At 41.1% G+C, this 22,479-nt stretch overlaps 1 protein-coding gene across 3 annotated transcripts in view; it reads right to left on the reverse strand.

The window, feature by feature from the left end:
- Positions 1–486: 486 nt before the first annotated feature.
- Positions 487–22,479, reverse strand: part of shisal1b (shisa like 1b) — a 185,074-nt gene continuing 163,081 nt past the window's right edge. For all 3 annotated transcript variants that reach the window (XM_034176065.1, XM_034176066.1, XM_034176067.1), the window contains one exon: positions 487–1,559. In XM_034176065.1, coding sequence (XP_034031956.1) covers position 1,559 — 1 coding nt within the window. In that variant the 3' untranslated portion in view covers positions 487–1,558. The remainder of the gene's footprint in view (positions 1,560–22,479) is intronic.

A 22,479-nucleotide genomic window follows, 5' to 3' on the forward strand; every position in this document is an offset into this window, starting at 1 on the left:
CTTTGCTAGATAATCAAGAACTATTATCAGCTATTAGCTAATTTAGGCCATCTTCCCTGCTTTCAGCTCAAATCTACTTATCCTGTCACATAGCGTTCAAGATATAGTTGCTTGCCGCCTTCTACATTCACATTTATTATTGTTTCCAGAATCAATGTCTTGGAAAGTTACAGCTCAGTTTCTCTCTGTCATGTCACGTTAAGTCATTCTCATTCCCGCACATCAGAGAGAAATCTGTGTCTTTGCACTTGAGTCGCAGTTGTCTTTGCAGCTACTGCAAGCAGAGAAAGTTACAGTTTAAATTTTTTGACAGCATGTATCACTGCAGTATGCGGTTAGTCACGTCACAGGCAGCAGTGGTGAAGGTGTCGGTTGTCCTGCCCCTGAAACAAATGGAACATATGGTTTAGAGTTTATTTTACATGCCAATGTGCCAGAATATTGTCCCAACTACCAGTAGTTGGAGATAATCATCACCTCCTAAAAGAGTGTGGTCCAGTGACGTGATTAGAAACACCCTACTGTGTGTTACCATTGTTGGATGTAGCATGTTCCTTATAAAGGAACTAAATGGAAACTTGTTTGCATCATATTGCTAATGGAGCCGTTTTCAGGCGGCTCTGGTCGTGAGAACAGGCGCACAGGCCTTTGGATGAGGTTACCATGACAACTGTAAGGGTTTCAATGGGCCTAACCTGTGGTTAGGGTTATGTTGACCTAGAGGTTAAAGAAGCATCCCTGATCCACATTTTGTTTTTTGATAAAGTAACCTAGATTACTGATAAATATTGATGATTTGCTGTAAAATCAACAGCTGTTCTGTATTATGTTATTACATTCTTGTCAGAATAGTTAAAATATAGAGGTGTGACGAATTTTGCAGAAAACATTTCACGCAACAAATTATTTGTCGACATGGCTCCAGAGACATTTTGTGTCTGGTGTGAGCACAGACCAAAACATTCTAGTCTAAGTGAGAGATGCTCAGCATCGACCGATGCTGTTCCCAGTGTTAACCACTCATATATTTCCCAGACTAGTTCACATAAATAAATCACGAAATAGATAATTCACAAACTGTGTCTAACTGCTACTGAACACAAAGTGACACAGCAGTGTAATAAACATTTCATATCTAGAAAGATGACCTTTTCTAAAAACAGGCAGGCACGCTTGCTTGCCACAACTGTTCATCCAGTCCAGCTCACATTTGTTTGGGACGCGACGCAGCCTTTCCAGGGGATCACTGAACACCTGTGAGCGGCTGAATGCGTCTGTTGCTTTGCAGCCGTGGGAGCAGCAAGGCAGTCTTCTGGGCTTCCTTGCAGGCTTTATGCAGCTGAGTTTCTAAATGTCATTTGGCTTGATTGTATCGGTCTATGAGAGTGTTGTGCTCAGTGGAAAGGGGCAGTAGTCACTGCTAAAACTACAGTATGACTCGCCCACCAGTGGTGCTGTTCTTGGAATCCAGAGAGATGGGTGTCAGTGGGGCGTCTCCTCTGTATCGTACGAAGAACAAAGTGTTGCTGCCCTTCCGTTCATCCATTCACAGCATTATTCTGTCCAAAAAACAAAACAGAAACAACGTGTTATCACTAACGCCATCACTGACATCATAAAATTATATCAACTGAATAAAAAGACGTTACATAATTTCTTTATCCTTTCCCGCTTCTTCCTTCATGAGCATAAGATCTATATTTTTTAAAACCGCCGCATCCACCAAAGACAGTGATTGGTTGGAGTTCTATGTCAACCATAGTCATCTTTAGTACATATCAGGTGAAACACTGCTTCAGGGCCAGGGCGTATTGTCATAAGACTTAAGAGAAGAGACATCCACCTGTAGCTAAACTAAAATTAGACTGAAACAAGAGCAATCTGAGATTTCTGACATCTGCCAGTCTGGATCCGGATCACTGTTGGGTATTTTCTCCTCCAAACATTCTTAAAACCTTTGATAAGACAAACAGAGTCAAGAACCACCAGTGAGACAGAAAGTCAAATTTTACGCGCGGAGTGCAGTCAGGCTATACACCAAAGCTACACTAAAGTCTGGCCTGCGCTTCGCTCTTTTTATTAGTGAATCCCTCATCACATAAACAAAAACTTGTCCTAAGGGTGGGGGGAATGACGCAAGACAAGTTTCTTCCCGTAACATAAACACACACGTCAATAAGTGCAGCTGTAAGGAAGAACACTTTCTTTTACTCTTATCGTCGAAGGTCAGCACATCTCGTTCGCAGTTATCAGCTGTTCTGCATCTGCCTGGAACACTAAGCATCACATCACAATCAGAATAATAATAAGTACATCCAGCTTCTCATTCCCAGTTCAGATTGACCCCAGCATGCTAAAACAAGGTTGAATAAGACATACATTCTCGGGGTTAGGTGCAAACAGCACAACACCGTTTTCATCAGAAAGAAGACAAAAGGTACAAATGTTTAACAGTGATAACATATATATATATATATATATAAAATCCTTAACATTTCCCACCTGTTTATCGCCTGTTAAACATATAGTAGGCATCACCCAGCTTAGTTAGTTAGTTTATTAACTTAGTTTGACTGGTGTCACCATTTTCAATAGTAACTGCCAACATGGTCCTGAAGTCAACCAGGACCAGGGATTCCACCGGTTCACGGCTAGGGTGTCTTTATGCATTGCATCACGAAGTTTATTCAGCTCTTCCAATGCGTCCTGCATATCCACTGAATGAATGGAGTCTGGGATGAAAGTACAGCATGTTGTGTTCAGCAGAACACAAACTCCTCCCTGTGAACCAGTAAGCAAGTCTAAAACCATACGATTTTGCATCACCATGGTACGTAAAGCATCTATTTCAGTGTTTTGAGCTGCTACTATTTTTTTTAGTTACATTCATGAACAGACCCAATCGATAATTCAGAGTTTCAATCATTAATGAATTTTTTTCCACTCCTATCCAGGGGAACAATGAATGTGCTATTTTATCTCCTACAGACCACAATTTTTTTTGGTCCTTTAGTACATCCGAGCCCCACATGTGATTATGTGGTAACACATCTGGGTATATCAATCTCCTCCGTCTGGTGCTGCCATTCTTCTCTGTGGAGGTCTTACCACATATGTATGGTCAGTCACCTGGGTAGGTGCACACACACCACCCCAATTTGGTGGGAGACTCATGTACAGTCTGGAACCATAAAGCCAATAGATGTCATCATACACCGGAGTACCATTTACAGGTGGTAGCAAAAACTTACTAACATAAGCACATGATTCATCCGTTCCCCATGGACAGGAGCCTGTATAATTACATCCCCGTCCAATGTGATGAAGATAAGTACCATCCACATATTATGTTTTGGTTAGGCTTAAATTATTTGATAAAACATACGTTTGGGTACACAGACGTTTCTTAATTTTACCTACATTTTTATTCCCTGTCCCGTAAAAGCAAATTGGGAATGGCCGTTGTGATGACAATTTAACGTGATGATATTTTTGCGTTTCCCTTCAGTCTAGTCAATGGAGCAGCACTTGGGCACGCTTGTACGTCCTCTGTTGAAATCCCTATCATATAAGTGGTTGCACTGAGGCAAGTGGTGTTACATCTTATCGGATTTGCTGAGAACTGCTGCCCCCGAAATACAGTTTGATTATGCATCCGTATGATAAGACATTCTGTCACCCTAGCAGGGTACGGTTTAGCCGTCAGAGCTGGGTGTGTTGAGGATATAGGTATTTGCGAACAAACATAACAATTAGTAACGTAATTCCATAGCCAATAAATGAACATATCTGTACCACATATTAGTATGGTATATATGAGGGTGTCCATCTGTCTCGTTCACATTATGAATAAACCTCTTCTGACGTTGCTTGCGTTGTTCTCTGGCTCGGTCCACAGTGAGCTGCAATTCTTGGGTCAACCACCAGGCCAGGAATCCGAGGAGCACGAAACACACTAAGATCACAATGCAACCGGCTGCCCTACCAACAGTCCGGCAGCGGCGGCGCTGAGCACGCCGCTCCGGGGTCTGCTGTAGTTCAGTCATGATTGCTAGGATACAGTGTTGTTAACCACCTCACCTAATAGTGCAAGGATCTCCCTGCTTCACTGGCATTGAGACAATCTATTGCTAATTAAATAGACTCCCTTTGTAGCCAGACTTCCCCTTACACTGTGGAGGCCGCCAACACACGCTGTATCTTACAGTGATGTATCCACGTTGATCTCTCCGCTATCTTTACTGCAGTTGGTGTTGTTAACAGCACTTGGTATAGACCTTCCCAACGAGGACTGGACCAGTTCTTCCTCTTAATCACTCTGATGAACACCCAGTCTCCTGGCTAGACTACTGGAAGGCCGTCCTGTGGAAGATCAAAATTATTCGGCAGTAAATGTGTTTAAGTTATCTCTTTCTGTGTTAATGTCTTTTTCATAAAATTTGCTAATGTTTGTTCCTCATCTGCTGTTTTAGTATCCATGTCAAAATTGGTAGGCGATATGGTCGTCCATAAAGTATCTCAAATGGTGTTAACCCTGATGGTGTTGGTGTTATTCTCATATACAATTTTACTAGGTCCAACATTCAATCCAGGTTCGTTTTGTCTCTTCTATACATTTCCTTAATCTTATTTTTATTGTGCCCTTTGTCCTTTCCACTAATCCGGCACTGTGTGGATGATAAGCACAATGATTTTTGAGATTGACCTGTAGCGCTTCTCCTACGTATTGCACTATTGTATTAACAAAATGCGCTCCATTATCTGAATAGACTGTTTCTGGTATTCCAAATCATCACTTGAAAGGGATATTGTGGTGTTGGAAATTTGCCTCTTTGGGGTCTCAAATTGCCTTGTGAGTTGTGTTTTGCACATGTCATGCATGCTCTACAATGCTGTTTTGCATATGCATCAAACCCATAAAGACAAAAAATAGATTGCAATTGCGATATCATACCCCCTGATGAGACATGCGTCACGCCATGGCTCATAATAGCTGCCCATTTAAACATATTTTTTGGCAATATGGGTTTCTTTTGTGGTCATATCCGGAGGGGTGTCATATAGGAGAAAAATAGAAAGAGCTGTTGCCGCCTTTGCGGTTTTGTCAGCAACGTCATTTCCTTTTGAAACACTGTCAGAGCCTTTGGTGTGAGCCGCACATTTGCATATAGCAATTTGTTTAGGCAATTTCACAGCCTTCAGTAATGCAGTTAGGAGAGTGGCATGAGTCACTGGCTTTCCAGATGATGTCACCATTCCACGCTCTTCCCACAGTTTTGCAAACACATGCACTGTGCTAAAAGCGTACTGGCTGTCTGTATAAATTGTTACAGCCGTACCTTTAAACAGATAGCAAGCTGCAGTTAAAGCAACTAATTCAGCTGCTTGTGCTGAAAATGAGGATGGCAATGAAGCAGAATCCAATACTTCTGAATTTGTGACAACAGCATATCCAGATTGTGTTTGTCCATAAGCGTTTTTAGTGGAAGAACCATCCACATACACAATTGTACTGTTTGGGATGGGTGTGTCCTGGAGGTCTGGGCGTGCTTTCGTACAGACCGTAGCTACATCAAGACAATTGTGCGGCTCACCATCCTCAGGTAAGGGTATCAATGTGGATGGATTCAATGTTGTACAGCGCTCTACCGTAAGATGTGGTTGTGATAATAGCAAGGACATACACGAAAGATGTCTTGCTGGGGACAAAAGGCTCATGTTTGTCTGCAACAGAAGTGCAGAGACTGCCTGTGGAACTTTCAGTGTCAACTGATGGAATAGAACAACATTACTGCTACTTTGAACAGCCATAGAGGCTGCAACAACAGCCTGTACTCATGGTGGTAAAGCACTTGCTACTGCATCCAATTTAGATGAGTAGTAGGCAACTGGCCTTAATTTTGAGCCATACACTTGAACCAAAACACTAGTCATGAACTTATTCTTACAATCAACTGTTTGAATGAATGGTTTACTATAATCTGGTAGTGCCAAAACTGTGGATGACACTAATGTTTGTTTTACTTTTACAAAAGCTTCCTCAGCATCTTTGTTCCATTCCAACACGGTTGACATTGAAATATCATCCTTGTACATCAAATCAGAAAGTGGACTAGTCAATTCTGCATAGCAGGGAATCCACGCCCTGCAGTAATTAGTCAGTCCAAGAAATGACATCATCTGCTTTTTGGTTTGTGGTTTTGGAGCGTGTAAAATTGCTTCCTTCCTGTCAGACAGGATCGTGCGCCCTGTGGCTGATAATTCATGTCCTAAATATTTTACTTTATCCCTACACAACTGAACTTTGTTTTTACTCACTTTGTGGCCATTATCAAATAAGAAACATAATAATGCTACTGTGTCAGTTATGCAGTTTTCTCGTGTGTCAGAGGCAATCAAAATGTCATCAACATACACTAATAGTTGGCTATCTGCCGGTGGAACGAAATTGGCTAAACATGCTGACATGACTTGAGAATAAATAGTTGGGCTCTCTGCGTAACCCTGCGGTAATCTGGTAAATGTATATCGTTGTCCTTTAAAGGTAAAAGCAAACCAGAATTGACTATCTGGGTGTACTGGTACAGAAAAAAAAAAAAAAAAAAAAAAGCATTACTGATATCTATTACAGAAAAACAACTAGAATTTAATCTCAATGAGCTTAACAGTGTGTGCGGATCTGGTACACATGGAGCTCTTTTTACTACAGCAGCATTTACTGCCTGCAGATCTTGAATCATTCTCCATCCCACTGAGGGCGGAGCCTTTTTTTACAGGAAATATGGGTGTCCTACATGGTGAATCTGGACATGGCACTATTACTCCTGCTGTTAACAAATCCTCTATTACTGGCCTGATTCCTTCAATTGCATCAGGTTTCAATGGATACTGTCTTACACATGGTCTGTATTCTGTTTTTGGTCTTATAACTACAGGTTGTGCATTTTTTATCAGTCCTACGTCTGAAGGACCTGTTGTCCACAATCCTGATGGTACAGAAGAGAGAGATCATCCTCTTCAGGACTCAACTGAAACACTCAGGATTGTGAAGTGGACACATCAATGTGTGTTCCAGCTGTCAGCACCAATGAGACATTAACTGGCACTTTATACAATTTAGTTGATGGACTGAACTCCGTTCGTGGTCCAACTCTGCTCCAATCAGTGGCTGACAAAGCTGTTATGACTGTCAGTCCCAATTCTTGCCATTCTGTCAAATATGGCTTACAAAGTGACACATGTAATGGCATACCTGTGAATCTCAATTTTAAAACATCTTCAGTGGCACCTGTTACTGTTATGACAGCTGTTGAGTTGCCATCATGAATCAAATCGGTCATTGTCAGCTTCACAGGTGAAATATTTTTCAATTTGTTTTCATACACTGGTGTTCCTGGCAATATGCCACTATGGACTCTAAATACACTCTCAAATCTGCATCTAAACTCTGTCCATGGCTCTCCTTCTTTCTGAGCTGTCCTGGTAATTTCAGTGTAATTTATTTTTGGCCCTAACACACCTTTTGCCCGTGTAATCATAGCTTCCACTCTTGTTTCTAAGACTAGATCATCATGTGTCAGTGGTACGCCTTGTTGGTCTGCAGGATTCCAGTCTCCGCGTACCTGACTCCATTTAGGGCCACATGCTTTCATCCACACCTGTTGGACTTCAGGTCCACTAAGGTGGTAAGAACTTCTAATGTTTCCTATATCCTGCATAAATCCCTCAATATCGACATGTGGCGATGGTATCATGTCGACTGCTGCTTTGATATCATCAGCATTCCATGTTCGATATACAAGCATGGTTGATCGCTGTCCTGCTGTTCCTGCACGAGGATTTGGTACTTCTATCATAGGATAGGCACCTCCCTGGTCACTGTGTTCCACCATGGGAGGGGCTGTGGGCACTTTCGCTTGACTGCGTGTTTGTGGTTTTTCTGGTTTTTCACTTTTTACCTTAGGTTTTACTGCCAAATCATACTGTGGTGGCGGTACATCGTCATCCTCTGGTAGAGGAGATAAGGGTGTTGTTGTCACCGACGATCCAGCCGGCGGTGGTTGCTGAGGTTGTTCTGGTTCTCTGTGCTGAATTATCACATCTTCTTCTGCCTTACCTACAACTTTCTTTTTCCTTGCTTTCTCTAATTGTCGCTTCTCTGCTCCCTTCTGTCTGTTCTCTGCTTCCTCCTCCCAAAATGCCACTAAATCTGCCCCTACTTTCTGCATCTTTTTCTCATCACCTTTATGTTTCTGTTCTAACTCCTTCTTCAGCTTCTGTATACTGATCAGGTTCAGTCGTCCGTCAAAGTCATGTTTATTTATCCAGGTCTCCAATTTCTTTGTTGCTTTTGGATTTTTTGCTTCCATAAATTTCCAGTCGTCAGTTGATAAATTTCCCTTATTTATAGACGTCTTACCCCCCATTTTTATTATCCCTTGTTATAATTTGGACTTCAGAAGGGGGCACACCTAGGGTGTTCTAAATCTGAAGTTTTCACACTTTCTTTGGACGTGACAATTAATTTGCCGTCGTGTGGTTGATTCCTTTCACCTCCCCGTAGGAAGCGGAATCACTTGCCTGCTGCTTCCACACGCACGGTTGTCACTAACGTTGTCCAAAGTATTACACTTTCACACAGTTATTTACACTTACACAAAACACTATTTACACATAGAAACACTTTTAATAATCGTACGCGTATTCTTATGCCAGGGGAGCTCGCCCTCCTGTGAAATTTAACTAATGTCCTGCATTAGGGGACTCCGCCGTCCCTGCCAAATTTAACTGCTTTTTTACAGTGCACGTATTTCTACCCGGGATTTCCTTTACGTATTAAAACAGAGGAGTCCGTATCCTCCTTCCGGAATTTAACTACGTGCGTCCCTCGCAACCGTAGAGGAGTCCGCCCTCCTTACAGAGTTTAACTGCTTTGCATTAACAGACGATTCTGTATCATCGCTTACGGAGTTTAACTGTTTTATGTGATCACTTTTATCCCCTACCGGTACGCGTATATAAACAGAGGAGTCCGCACCCTCCTTACAGAGTTTAACTGCTTTGCATTAACAGACGATTCTGTATCATCGCTTGCGGAATTTAACTGTTTATGTGATCTGATCACCACTCACTCAGTACTATTTACAAAGAAATTCTACTCACTGACTCGACTTCCTGTCTGTCTTCTTCGGGAAAATCTCGTCAACCAGACGATGCCAACGGTGGTCGACAATTGCAGACACGATCAATCGATCGGACCTTGGCCAAGGATTTACGTCTGGACTTGACGACCTCCGCTGGACACCTCCGGTATTGTTGAGATCCCGGACGAGCCCCCAGTCAATGTTGGGTATTTTCTCCTCCAAACATTCTTAAAACCTTTGATAAGACAAACAGAGTCAAGAACCACCAGTGAGACAGAAAGTCAAATTTTACGCGCGGAGTGCAGTCAGGCTGTACACCAAAGCTACACTAAAGTCTGGCCTGCGCTTCGCTCTTTTTATTAGTGAATCCCTCATCACATAAACAAAAACTTGTCCTAAGGGTGGGGGGAATGACGCAAGACAAGTTTCTTCCCGTAACATAAACACACACGTCAATAAGTGCAGCTGTAAGGAAGAACACTTTCTTTTACTCTTATCGTCGAAGGTCAGCACATCTCGTTCGCAGTTATCAGCTGTTCTGCATCTGCCTGGAACACTAAGCATCACATCACAATCAGAATAATAATAAGTACATCCAGCTTCTCATTCCCAGTTCAGATTGACCCCAGCATGCTAAAACAAGGTTGAATAACACATACATTCTCGGGGTTAGGTGCAAACAGCACAACACCGTTTTCATCAGAAAGAAGACAAAAGGTACAAATGTTTAACAGTGATAACATATATATATATATATATATATATATATATATATATATATATATATATAAAAAATCCTTAACAATCACCTCCCCATATTCAGTCATCATATCCCCATATTTCCAATGAAAGGCTCATTAAAAGCCTGCTAATGTGTCTTTCATTTGATTCAGGTGTGTTGGAGCAGAGAGACAACTAAGAGTGTCAGGAAGGTAGATCTCGAGGACTGAACTTGAGTGATTTTATAGCAAGAGCCTTGTACTGTATCTGTGACAGGATAACAATCGCATTTCTATATTTCAGGAGGAGGGTCAAATATAAAGAGGGATGGGACTTGATAGGGTTTTACTGATACCAGTGACATTATCAGGTCCGCTTCTTGATCTGACTGCCAATTCTCTTTTCAATTCTTCATTAATTTTCTGTAGGGAAAAATAAACCTAAACAGGTTTTTAGCATTAAAACCATCTGTTTTACTGTAATTGAGTCCAATCCAAATATAGTTGTGTGTCTTTCAGGTGCCCCCGCTTTGGTCAGGGTCACCACAACAAATTCAGTACAGATCACCATTAGGATTTGAAGCAACTCCAATTTCACCTGGAGAAACACACACAGCCGCTGGTCTTCTTAAGACATCTTCCATCCAAGTACTAACCAGCACCTACTCAGCTCCTGAGGTTTGATGGGAATTTTGATCCAAGTGCAGAATGTCTGTGCAGTAAAATCAGAACATGATAAAATGTATTATAGTGTTCCTTTTCTGAAAAGGGTATAACTTGGTCCAGCTAAATTTTTGTTCCGCTCCCTAAACCTTTCCCTGCAAATTTTGTAACTTGTTCGCCCTTTCTTCTCTCATTTTCCTTCCCTGTGCAGAAAGCGTGAAATGGTTTTGCTGGCTGTGAGCTGATGTGAGAGTTGAGCAGCTGACTGTATTTTGAGAGCAATTTGTAGAAAATATCTGTCTGTTATTATCTAAAATGGATTCAGTGAAAGAATATTTGTACAACATTTAGGGATTCTTAGTCAAAGCAAAATGTGCCATGCCTGTCTGTGTGGCACTGAAGCTATTATAACAGGATATTTACTGCTTGCGCTGCTTGTCTGGAAAGCAATGACACTCGTGTACAGTTTCCACTCTCACTTGAACAATAATTTTAAAGACATTACAAACAGCACAGTTGTCATCTTTCTTCATGTAATGAAGCTACGCTTTATCTGCCAAGACTCCTTGTTGCAAGTTTCCCACAGTGTGATGCACAGATACAGTATGAGAGTGATGTCATGATGACACATAAAATTTTGAAATGCAGAATTGACAGTAAAACAAACCGCATTGATGAAAGGAATAAATAATCTTGTGAGGATACAACTCTTATGGATTGAATAATTGGGAACCAATTTAGCACTGGAACCAGTTCAATGGGAGGTTCACTGGTCCTCACTTGTATCTATCAGGTGAGATCATGTCTGGGACCATGTGCTGGTGCCACACTTCGCTGCATCCACTGCTCTGTGGAACCACCTTTGGTCCTGAATGGCAACCACCCAAGCAGACAGCAGATCCATCTCCATTTTTTGGAAGTAACCATATATCTTCTGCACCCAGATAAGATATGAAGAAAAAGGAGGACTGCGTTTTTATAGCACTTAGCAGATGATGCTCAAAGTCAAGGTATCAAGGTGTCTTTATTATCTCCAATGGGGCAACTTGTTGTGCAGCCAGCAGAGAGAACACATTCATTTCAATTTCCAATTCAAATTTAAAATTCAATTTAATTAATTTATATAGTGCCAATTTGCGATGAGATCGCCTCAAGGCGCTTCACACAGCATAATAAAAACAGAGAAAACTGAATTAAAAATTTTAAAACACAATAAAAAGACAAAACCATAAAAGAACACAAGAATAAAAGCACATCATAACACAATAACACTAAATAAAACAAAGAAAACAAATTAGTCTTTAAACGTGATTTAAAAGTCTCCACAGTATCCAACTGTTGCATGTGTGCTGGGAGATTATTCCACAGAGCTGGGGCACGGTAAGAGAAAGCTCTGACCGGCAGACTTTTTATTCACCCTGGGAACAAAAAAAAAAAAAAAAGTCCTGCACCCTGTGAATGCAGGGCCTAAGCTGGTACATAGGGCCTTACCAGGTCAGCCACATAGGGAGGCGCAAGTCCATGAACAATTTTATAAGCTAATAATAGTACCTTAAAATCTTTCAATTTATTTCAAATTATTTCAATTTATTTTCATTTGTATAGCACCAAATCACAACAAATCACAGACCAGACTCAAAGGGGTGACCCTCTGCTTGGGCCATGCTACAGACACAAATTCCAAAACAATTCACAAAATGAATATACAGGAAATTTTGCCGGTGCACAGGACAGGAGGGTTACAGAAACAGACACCACAACCATCTCTGGATGGAGCCGCACCTCAAACAGAGAGAGAGAGAAAAAAACAATATCAATGTCAGCATTAAGCACCAAGAAAAACAGAAGAAATACTAATGTGATTGTTTATGGCCCCTTTACACATAACACTAATTTGGGTGAATGAGGCAGAAACCGGACGAAAAGGCTGAAAAAACCAAACTGGTGAACCTCAAAAAATTCCAGCTGCTGTCAGGAGGGACAGACGGTCGCACACTCTTGTATGATCCCGTGGTGACGGTTTCGTGCACATGCGCGCAAACACAGTGCGACTACATGAGAGGTGTGATTGCACATTGCGCTCACACAGCAGCAGCAAATGTTGAACAAATGTACATAAATCAACAAAAATGTGTAATGACAAAATAATGAGAGAGCACAGCACATTATAAGAACAATGAATGTACTGTTTAAATTGTAAGACAATCATGTTACTGGTAATGATGTATAATTTATGTCTGATGACTTGACAGTCTGTGTTGGAAATATACAAAACAAATGGATTTCGTTTTCATACACTTAAATATGACATGAAAACTCACCAGACAGTGGACATAATAAACAGAACTAGTTAAAAACATTCATGTGATAATGTTTAAAAGACAAGTAACAGTGGGTGTAAAAGAGTTCTTGTACCTACTGGTCTTGCATCTCTTGGACAAAAATCTACAGCCAGACAGAAGCAGTTTGAACTCTGGGTACAAGGGGGGTGACCGGGATCATCCAAGATCGACCATACCTTCTTAATGGCTCTGTTTCTATGTATGGATGGCCGGTCATTTAAGGCAGCAACAGCAATCTTGCTACACTTGTAATACGATGCAGATGTTTTTTGTTTTTTAAAGTTAAAAAGTCAAACTAGCAGATAAAAGAAATTGTAAGTACAGATGCAATAAAACAACAATAAAACATCTTCATATAAGTGCTGTCCGCATTAAAATGCTTGGGTTTACGATAAAAATACATGCGTTGGTGAGCTTTCTTACATACCTGGTCAATCTGATGCTCAAAGTTTAGTCTACTGTCAATAAAAGTCCCAAGGTGTTTATAACTTCCACAGCCAGACCATTAATAACTACATGGAAGACTGCGTCCTGTTTTTTCCTACAATCACAAAGTGCTTTACAATGATGCGTCACAATTACTTCCCCAGCCAAGTCCAGTAACCATTTTCACAACTGGGTGGATTGAGATGATGCATATTAAGTGTCTTGTCAGGTAGCATGAGTGGGATTCAAACCAAGGTCTACATTTTGGAAGGCTGTCTCCATATGCAATGAGCTACCTGCTCAGTGGACAAAGGGATAAAAATATAGGTGTCCCCTTGGCCTTTACCAGCTGGTTATGTCAACAGTAGTACTAAGATATTTGAATGCTGGAGGATACCTAGAGAAATGCGCCATATGGCCAAAAGTGATACTGTTCATATGTGCCTTTCTAAGTAACTTCATCTGCCACCAAGTTCTTCCAGCAGCACTCAAGGATCCTCCAAAGACACCCAGTACCAAAGACATCTCTCCATCACCTGAAGTCACTGGTTAGCATCCATGTCTCACAACCACACAGTCAGACAGGAAGCACCAGGACCCTGAAGACTTGGACATTTATTACAGTGGTATCTGCATCACCAAATCTGTCACAACCCAAATGTTTGAGGACTCGCTCAGTGACTGACTACATTAATGCTATGCATGCCCTGCTAATTGTAGGGAATATTTTTAGTATGCATTAGGTCGACAAATTAACAATAAACAGAAATGAAGCAGGTTAGTATAAAACAATGGAGCAATTCTAAAAAATGTCCCATTTCATGGGGGATCAGTTTCAGTGTAAAAAACCCAGGTTTATGTCCAAGTGGTTTTATTGAATCCAGCACTGATAGAACACTTTTTTTTTTGCCACGACTCAGGGTCCTACATTGCTGGCTACAGAGTGATCGACGTCACAGCTCTGCTATAGATCAAACGCACTCCATGGTGGCAGAAAATTGTGCAGTGCCAAGCAACAGCAGAAACATGCTTTAGTTTAATTTTTCAGTTACAGCTTATCACTAACACACCGTTACAGCTTAAAACCACATTTAAAAATTCAGTGTTTGTTTCCCCAAGTGTTTTAAAGACCATAATGAATTCATTTCTTTCTGTGTTTGTGTGCTTAATGAATTACAGAAGAACATTTGGTTGACTTTTCGTGCAGTGTGGTTATTTTAATGGCTGCAGCAATTTTCTCTTTGTTTCAATAGCCCTATGTGAGAATCATGTTTTCACTGTCTTCACACCTCTACAGCAAGCCGTAAAGTCAGAGGTTTTTGTACTGTAAGCGTAAAAAGAGTGGAGTCCGGCGGCACAGTGGGTAAGTGGTTAACACTGTTGGCTCAAAACAAGAACATCGTGGAATCGCTTCCAGCCTGGGCCTTTCTTTGTGGAGCTTGCATGTTCTCTTCTCTCTTCTCTTCTCTCTGCGTGAGTTCCCCCCAAGTGTTTTGGCTTCCTCCTACTTCCAAAGACATGCAGGTCAAGTAAATTGATGACTAAACTGACTAGGTGTGAGTTTGAATGTGTTTGTTTGTCTATTGGCCCTGCAGTAGATGTTCTGTCCACCCCGCCTCTAACTCTATTTCTGCTGGGATGGGTTCCAGCCCCCCATGACCTTTAACTGGAATAAAGGAGTATAGAAAATGAATGAATATGAAGTCCATCACAAAACAAGGATATACCATCATTGGAAAATGTGCAAAGAAGAGCTTCAAAGCTGATTCAACTTCTGAAAGACATGAACGATGAAGTCAAACTGAAAAATGAAATTATTTTTCCTTCCACTGTATTTAAAGCAAAAAGGCTCACAGTTATGCTTCTTTCTACCGGGGGAACACACACAGACAGCTGTGCATTGTCCCACACAGACTCCAAGATGTACATGTGTGTGTTTATTTGTGTGACACAGCGTGAAACATCAATGACCATAAATGAGTCTGAGCAAAATGTAATTTTCTCCTCAGTGCAGAATAGTGCAGAACTATGGTCCACTGGTTACGCATGAAAATGTTTATTCTTAAAGAAGCAAGTACGAAATAACCCATTAACACTTTAAATATGCCTGACGTTTCCAGTGAATGATTTTGTTTTCTTTATTCTGTGTACAAGGAGGCGGTGGCCTCTGTGCTTCTGGAACAGCGGTCTGTCAAGCAGAATACGTTAATGCCAAAGTTTGAAATGTGCAAAATACAGACATCATCAGCACCAGCTGAATTTCCTTTTTACCTTGATAAATTGTATTGCTTGTGAAAACTTCAAGTGTTCCCTTCAACCATTTTATCACAGTTGGATGGACGAACTCCAAATTAAATAATCACGAAGGCAAACATGCTAAATGAACAATACACACTCTTGTGCATATTTGAAAAACACAACCGTCAGTGCACACTGTAAAATAAATTAATGAATGCTATACCATTTGCATACATGTTTCACAGACACAAATCTTCAGTAAATCAGAAATTAAGAGACAGAATATGCTTGGAATAATTTGCCAGATGAAGTTGTTTCAACTTGCAGTTATTCTGCATTTCAGTGAAGGCTTGAACTGAATTAGGCTAACCTGGACCAGAATTACAACTTTGAAGCTGCTATAGATCTCAAGCCAATGGGTAAACCCAATCATCCACAAACAAACAAACCAAAAACAAACAAACAAACACAAAAACAGATTTGTATATACAGGACCACTAGAGCCTTCATTCAGGAACTATGTATGTGTGTATCTATGTATAGTGTGAAGAATTAAGCCCCCATCACACATAGCAAGAATGTGCAAGAACCAGGCAGACACAGCAGAAATGCCCATAGTCCGGACACAGTCGGGACAGAAAGAAGTGTGAAGACTGTGGGTAGATCCCATCCAGACTACCTCATCCACACCTGCACAATGGCATCCAAAGAGTATTTAGACAACAGTTAGATGACACAGACTGCTGTCAGACAGCCATAAAAGTCACAGAAGACTGCCTGATGTCCAAACGTCTGGATGGCAAACACGGGACCGGAGTGGGAGACAGTGCTGTGTCCTTCCTTTGCACAGAACCTGCCAGTACTGGACATAGCAGTACAACCAGCATGTTCACCTCCAAGATTGTCTAAGACCAGCCACTTGGACAGCTGCTGCAACAAACGGTTTGCAGATCTAAAGAATTTCTGCACAAACTGTCAGAAACCATCTCAGGGAAGCTCATCTGCATGCTCGTCGTCCTCATCGGGGTCTCGACCTGACTGCAGCTCATAGTCATAACAGACTTGAGTGGGCAAATGCTCACATTTGATGGCATCTGGCTGCTGATCAACTCTATGCCAAGGAGATGTGTTGCCCTGCATGAGGCAAATGGTGGTTACACCAGATACTGACTGGTTTTATGACCCCCCCAGACCCCCCACCCCCCGCAACAAACCAAGACTGCACGTTTCAGAGTGGCCTTTTAGTGTGGCCAACCTAAGGCACACCTGTGCAATAATCATGCCATCTAATCAGCATCTTGATATGCCACACCTGTGAGGTGAGATGGATTATCAAAGAAGTGCTCACTAATGCAGATTTAGACAGATTTGTGAACAATATTTGACAGAAATAGGTCTTTAGTGTATATAGAAAATGTTTTAGATCTTTGAGTTCAGCTCATGAAAAATGGGAGCAAAAACAAGTGTTGTACATATTTTTGCTCAGTGTAGTTTAATAACTACAGTACCATCATGTGGTGATTGACTGCAACTATCAATCAATCAATTTTTTTATATAGCGCCAAATCACAACAAACAGTTGCCCCAAGGCGCTTTATATTGTAAGGCAAGGCCATACAATAATTATGTAAAACCCCAACGGTCAAAACGACCCCCTGTGAGGAAGCACTTGGCTACAGTGGGAAGGAAAAACTCCCTTTTAACAGGAAGAAACCTCCAGCAGAACCAGGCTCAGGGAGGGGCAGTCTTCTGCTGGGACTGGTTGGGGCTGAGGGAGAGAACCAGGAAAAAGACATGCTGTGGAGGGGAGCAGAGATTGATCACTAATGATTAAATGCAGAGTGGTGCATACAGAGCAAAAAGAGAAAGAAACAGTGCATCATGGGAACCCCCCAGCAGTCTACGTCTATAGCAGCATAACTAAGGGATGGTTCAGGGTCACCTGATCCAGCCCTAACTATAAGCTTTAGCAAAAAGGAAAGTTTTATGCCTAATCTTAAAAGTAGAGAGGGTGTCTGTCTCCCTGATCTGAATTGGGAGCTGGTTCCACAGGAGAGGAGCCTGAAAGCTGAAGGCTCTGCCTCCCATTCTACTCTTACAAACCCTAGGAACTACAAGTAAGCCTGCAGTCTGAGAGCGAAGCGCTCTATTGGGGTGATATGGTACTATGAGGTCCCTAAGATAAGATGGGACCTGATTATTCAAAACCTTTTAAGTAAGAAGAAGAATTTAAAATTCTATTCTAGAATTAACAGGAAGCCAATGAAGAGAGGCCAATATGGGTGAGATATGCTCTCTCCTTCTAGTCCCCGTCAGTAAACTATAAATACTGTCACAAGAACCAAGGACATGGATACATAGTTTACCCTCCCAGTGTATTGTGCATGTGCAATTATAAGCAGATATTTAATATTAACTATTATGTATGCCATGTCTTGCTGTTGTTATAATGCATTTGATACATTGTTTTTTGGAAGCAAACAGTGTGGTGCCAGAAGGAATCACACTGTGCTTAGAGCAGACAGACACAGATTTCATCAAACAAATGTGAACATTTGTATTTTTTAGCCAATTTGGCTTTCCAGTCTGAAAGGATAATCACTTCAAACAGGAGTGAGGATTTAAGGACTAACAGACTTTTTGGGTCATGTGCCCGTACAAGGTAGACTGATCTAGTAATCACCGTAGAAGTTCACAAACACTGTGTCAAAAATAAAACTTTAAATTTCAGGAATGCAATTGCTACTGGCAATGCCAAAAAGTGTTTGTACAAGTCGAAAAGAAGTGAACCTATTTGCATGCTCTTTTTCTGTAGCTTGCAGCAGAAGTCTAAGCCTGGCTTTTTACTTTTATTTTTTGTTAGCTTCTATGATGTTAATTAACTCACACACCACATGGGAAGTGTTGCCTTAATTGGACAAGGGCTTGGCATGCTACTCCGAGGACAGACAGGCCAGGAATAATTTCATAACTTACAATGCTATTATTACCACAGAACCTGACCATCCAGTTCAAAGTTGAACATGAATATGCAGAAGACAGAGTTCAGCTTTGATCACACTCTTGACAGAAAAAAAAAGGAAATAATAATAATAATTTAAAATAAGATGTGTAATGCTGTTGCTGCTTCTCGACTTGTGCAGAATGTAGCTGCTTGTCATTTTCCCCTGCAAAGAGACTGGCAGCTGCTTTGGTGCCACCGTTAGCTATGGTGACCCTCAACCAATACTGTGTACCAGACACACAGAGTGAATGATGAAAACTCTGTTTACAGGATAAGGTGACAACAATGAAGTGGTGACACTCTGTACTGTGGTGGCTGGTGAATCAGGTGTGGTGACAGATGTTCCCTTGACCAAAGGAGGGTGGATACTGGTACACATGGCTCTGTGCAGCCTTAGTACCAAGTGATTTAAGAACTGCCAAATAACTGTGATGTATTTGGTCTGATTTCCATTGGTGTCATCTGATGCCACCCAACATCTCATATGCCACTTTCAGTGATGATAGTCATCACACCTTTACCCAACAAACTCTGCCGTATCAGCATTAATGACAGTTAAAATTTTTATTGCATAGACATGTTGGCTGTCAAAATTTGATTAACATTTATAGAAAACATCAACCTCAGCAATGACAACAGACTACATAAATATTACAACTGCAAAAGAAGGATATATCCGAGCACAACTCGACACAAGAATATTAAATTAAGCATTTACAGAGAAGATCCTCTTCACCAACTCTGTTTTTTTTTCTTTTTTTCTTCATCCACAAGAAACATTACTGCCTGTAGCCATTAAGGAGTGTGAGTAGACTATTGGGCAAAGAGACAGAATCAGACTATGAATTCAAATCAGTTCTTTTTTTATATGCAGCAGCACTGAATCACGTCACCCCAAGGCTCTACATATGTGCAAGGTTTAAACCTTACCCAAGCCATGAGCAACCACACCGTCAATGGTAAGAGAAACTCACAGTTGTTCTTTGATTACAAGAAGAAACGTCAAGCAGCCCGAACTCAATGGGGGAACCATCTGCTATGGGCATGCTAATGAAATAAATCCCCAATTTCAATGAAGTTGTGACATTGTGTAAAATGTAAATAAAAACAGAATACAATGATTTGCAAATCTCTTCAACCTGTATTCAATTGAATACACTACAAAGACAAGACATTTAATGTTCAAACTGATAAACTTTGTTTTTGTGCAAGTATTTGCTCATTTTGAAATGGATGCCTGCAACAAAAGGTTTCAAAAAAGGCTGTGTCTTTTGGGGATGCTCCTTTTATACCCAATCATGACACTCACGTGTTTCCAATTAACCTGTTCACCTGTGGAATGTTCCAAACAGGTGTTCTTTAAGCATTCATCAACTTTTCCCAGTCTTTTGTTGCCCCTATCCCAGCTTTTTTTTGGGAAAGGGGCAAATCTGCCCCTATCTCTGCACAAGAATATGCACTTGAAATACTTCTTCTTGCTATCTTAGTTTTGAAGTTATTGCAAAGATTGAATGACCTTGCTTGACCTTCACCATTAACTTTAATATTAATACAATTTCCCAAGTGGTTACTGAGATGTTTGGGCCCACAGAGACAGAGAGAGAGAGAGAGAGAGAGAGAGAGAGAGAGAGAGAGAGAGAGAGAGAGAGAGAGAGAGAGAGTGCTTGCAGTAGACTAGACCCCTTCAGCACTTTGACTAATAGGGCAACATTAAAAAAACAGCATCAACACAAAATCTGTATTAACCACAAACTGCATAAAAACCTGTTGACAGTATAGTTGTACTGTCCGGATGTTGGTGAAATGGCCATGTGGAGGGGGTGTGGTTCAACATGCCATCTGTGATGATGACAGGTGATGGAGAGCAGTGACGCGGGGTGGCTGTATGTGCATGCAATTGTGCAATTAACTGTCTATTTCTGTCACAGTGAGACAGGAGGGAAGAAGACATGCCAGAAACCCAGTTCAGGAGCACAGATCCAGTGCAACAGAAAAGAGTCACCAGTGAGCAGAGCAGAAGCCCCCAGCAGGATATTTTTTAGTGTATTTACTTTAGATTTAATAAACCTTGGTGTGTTTCGTTCTACTTGTGTGTGTTGCAAATGAACCAGTTGATAGGGCACAACAGAAAAGTCAATATCAAGAAAATGAAACGACCAAACCAGTTTCTGTATTATGATTTTATTTAGGGAATAACCCCCCTGTGTCTGATGATTTGCGGACATTAATGCTGGATTTTACACTTGCAAATTGAGTTTTACCAGTGGCGCGTTAGCGGAGGTAAAATGGATATTTGTGACCGTAATCCAGTATTAACATCCGCAAATCATCAGACACAGAGGGTTATTCCCATTCTAATCCGATTCCATCATTTGCACGGTTTATTTTTCTGTAAGTAATTCGGTCAACAAAGCTTACTGTAGCAACAGCGTCATCGTCCAGTGCCATTATTGACATCTACATAGCAAAGCAGTCAGAGCACGGAGCAGGGTTTGCCTTTTAGAATAAATAGTTGTGTACCTTAAGGGCACCAAAATCTGAAAAGTCTGGTGCCCCTCAGAAACGTTCGGTGTCAAACCATCCCTGACTGACGAACTTTCTTAGGGTCAAGATTCCCATACTCGGCTCGGCAGATCTTGCGGAACATCTGTTCACCATCATACAATAGCCATTTAAATTCTTCCTGCCAGTGCTGTTTGAAATTTCTCGGTCGGATTTTCTCGTATTCTTTTTGTTTCTCTTCTGTTCTAGCACGTTTTTTTTGGGCGATAGCTGACCCCCTGTGTCCACATTTTGCAGATTTTCTGCCCGCAATTTACTGGTTTTCAGCCATGCACCCAACATGTTTGAACGTCTCTACGGAAGTAGTTGCTTTCAAACTCCCTTTCATACATGGGTGCTGATTGGCCAATTCGCGCTCACTGGAATGGCTGCAGCCAATAAAATTGCGTGTTACAAGCAGAGGAGAAGAACATTTTTTGATGACGTTTTGTGTATGTGTAGGTCTCCGAAAGTCGAATTCTGCGCAAATTTTGTCCAAATTTTATAGATTTCTGTACAGTTATCGAATAAAAAAGGTGGATTCCAGTCGGGAATGCAAGTCTAGAGAGTTGTGTGCCCACCCCCAAAGTAGGGCGCCATGGGTTCCCGGGTAACCACTAAAATCGAACCCTGGCGCGGAGTAACATCAAATGTGAAACGGTCCAATGTTGACATCTGCATAGCAAAGCGGTCAGCGGTACTTGATATTTTATGGTCTGAAATCTCACACAATTAACCAATCAGATTTGCGGAAAAAATGTAATTGGATTAGAATGTGAGTTCTACTGTTTGAATTCTGCTTTCTATTTTCTTGTTATCTTGGTTTTCTTTTGAAACAACTAATGGAAAAACAACCTTTATTTTGTAGCACAGGGTAGGATAATCTCTTAAATGTACAAAATAACTCAGAAACAGGTCAACAGATATTAACCAACCATCAGATCAGTCAATGGAGAAGGTCATCAAAAAGTCAGTGTGGAAAAGAGACTTCCCAGGAGATCTCTGCAACCAACAAGGCTCACAAGACAATGTCAAGCTTATATTCATCAGTAAGTCATGAAAAATCAAATGGCATGAGTGATAATCTCACATTTGCATGGAAACATGAGCATCTTTTTCTCCAACAAGTGGATGGTCTACAAACTGAGCAGCCTTTTTTAAAGGTTTAGCCAAAATACTGCAAAACTGGACTTCTTGTTTAGTTTCATCCAAGTAGATTCTTCAGTCCAAAGTCAAACGAATGACTAAACTGGTCAGCAATGGAGCCATTGTTCATGCTGTCCTGGAGAGGTTTGATACCTCTGACCTAAATGATTGAGAATCTTCATTGTTGGTTTCTTAGTGCTGTAAGTGTTACAATTAGGCAATTAATCTGACAACACTCATTTAGATGAAAAATTATG

The sequence above is a fragment of the Thalassophryne amazonica genome, chromosome 8, assembly GCF_902500255.1.
Source record: "Thalassophryne amazonica chromosome 8, fThaAma1.1, whole genome shotgun sequence".
Taxonomy (NCBI): Eukaryota; Metazoa; Chordata; class Actinopteri; order Batrachoidiformes; family Batrachoididae; genus Thalassophryne; species Thalassophryne amazonica.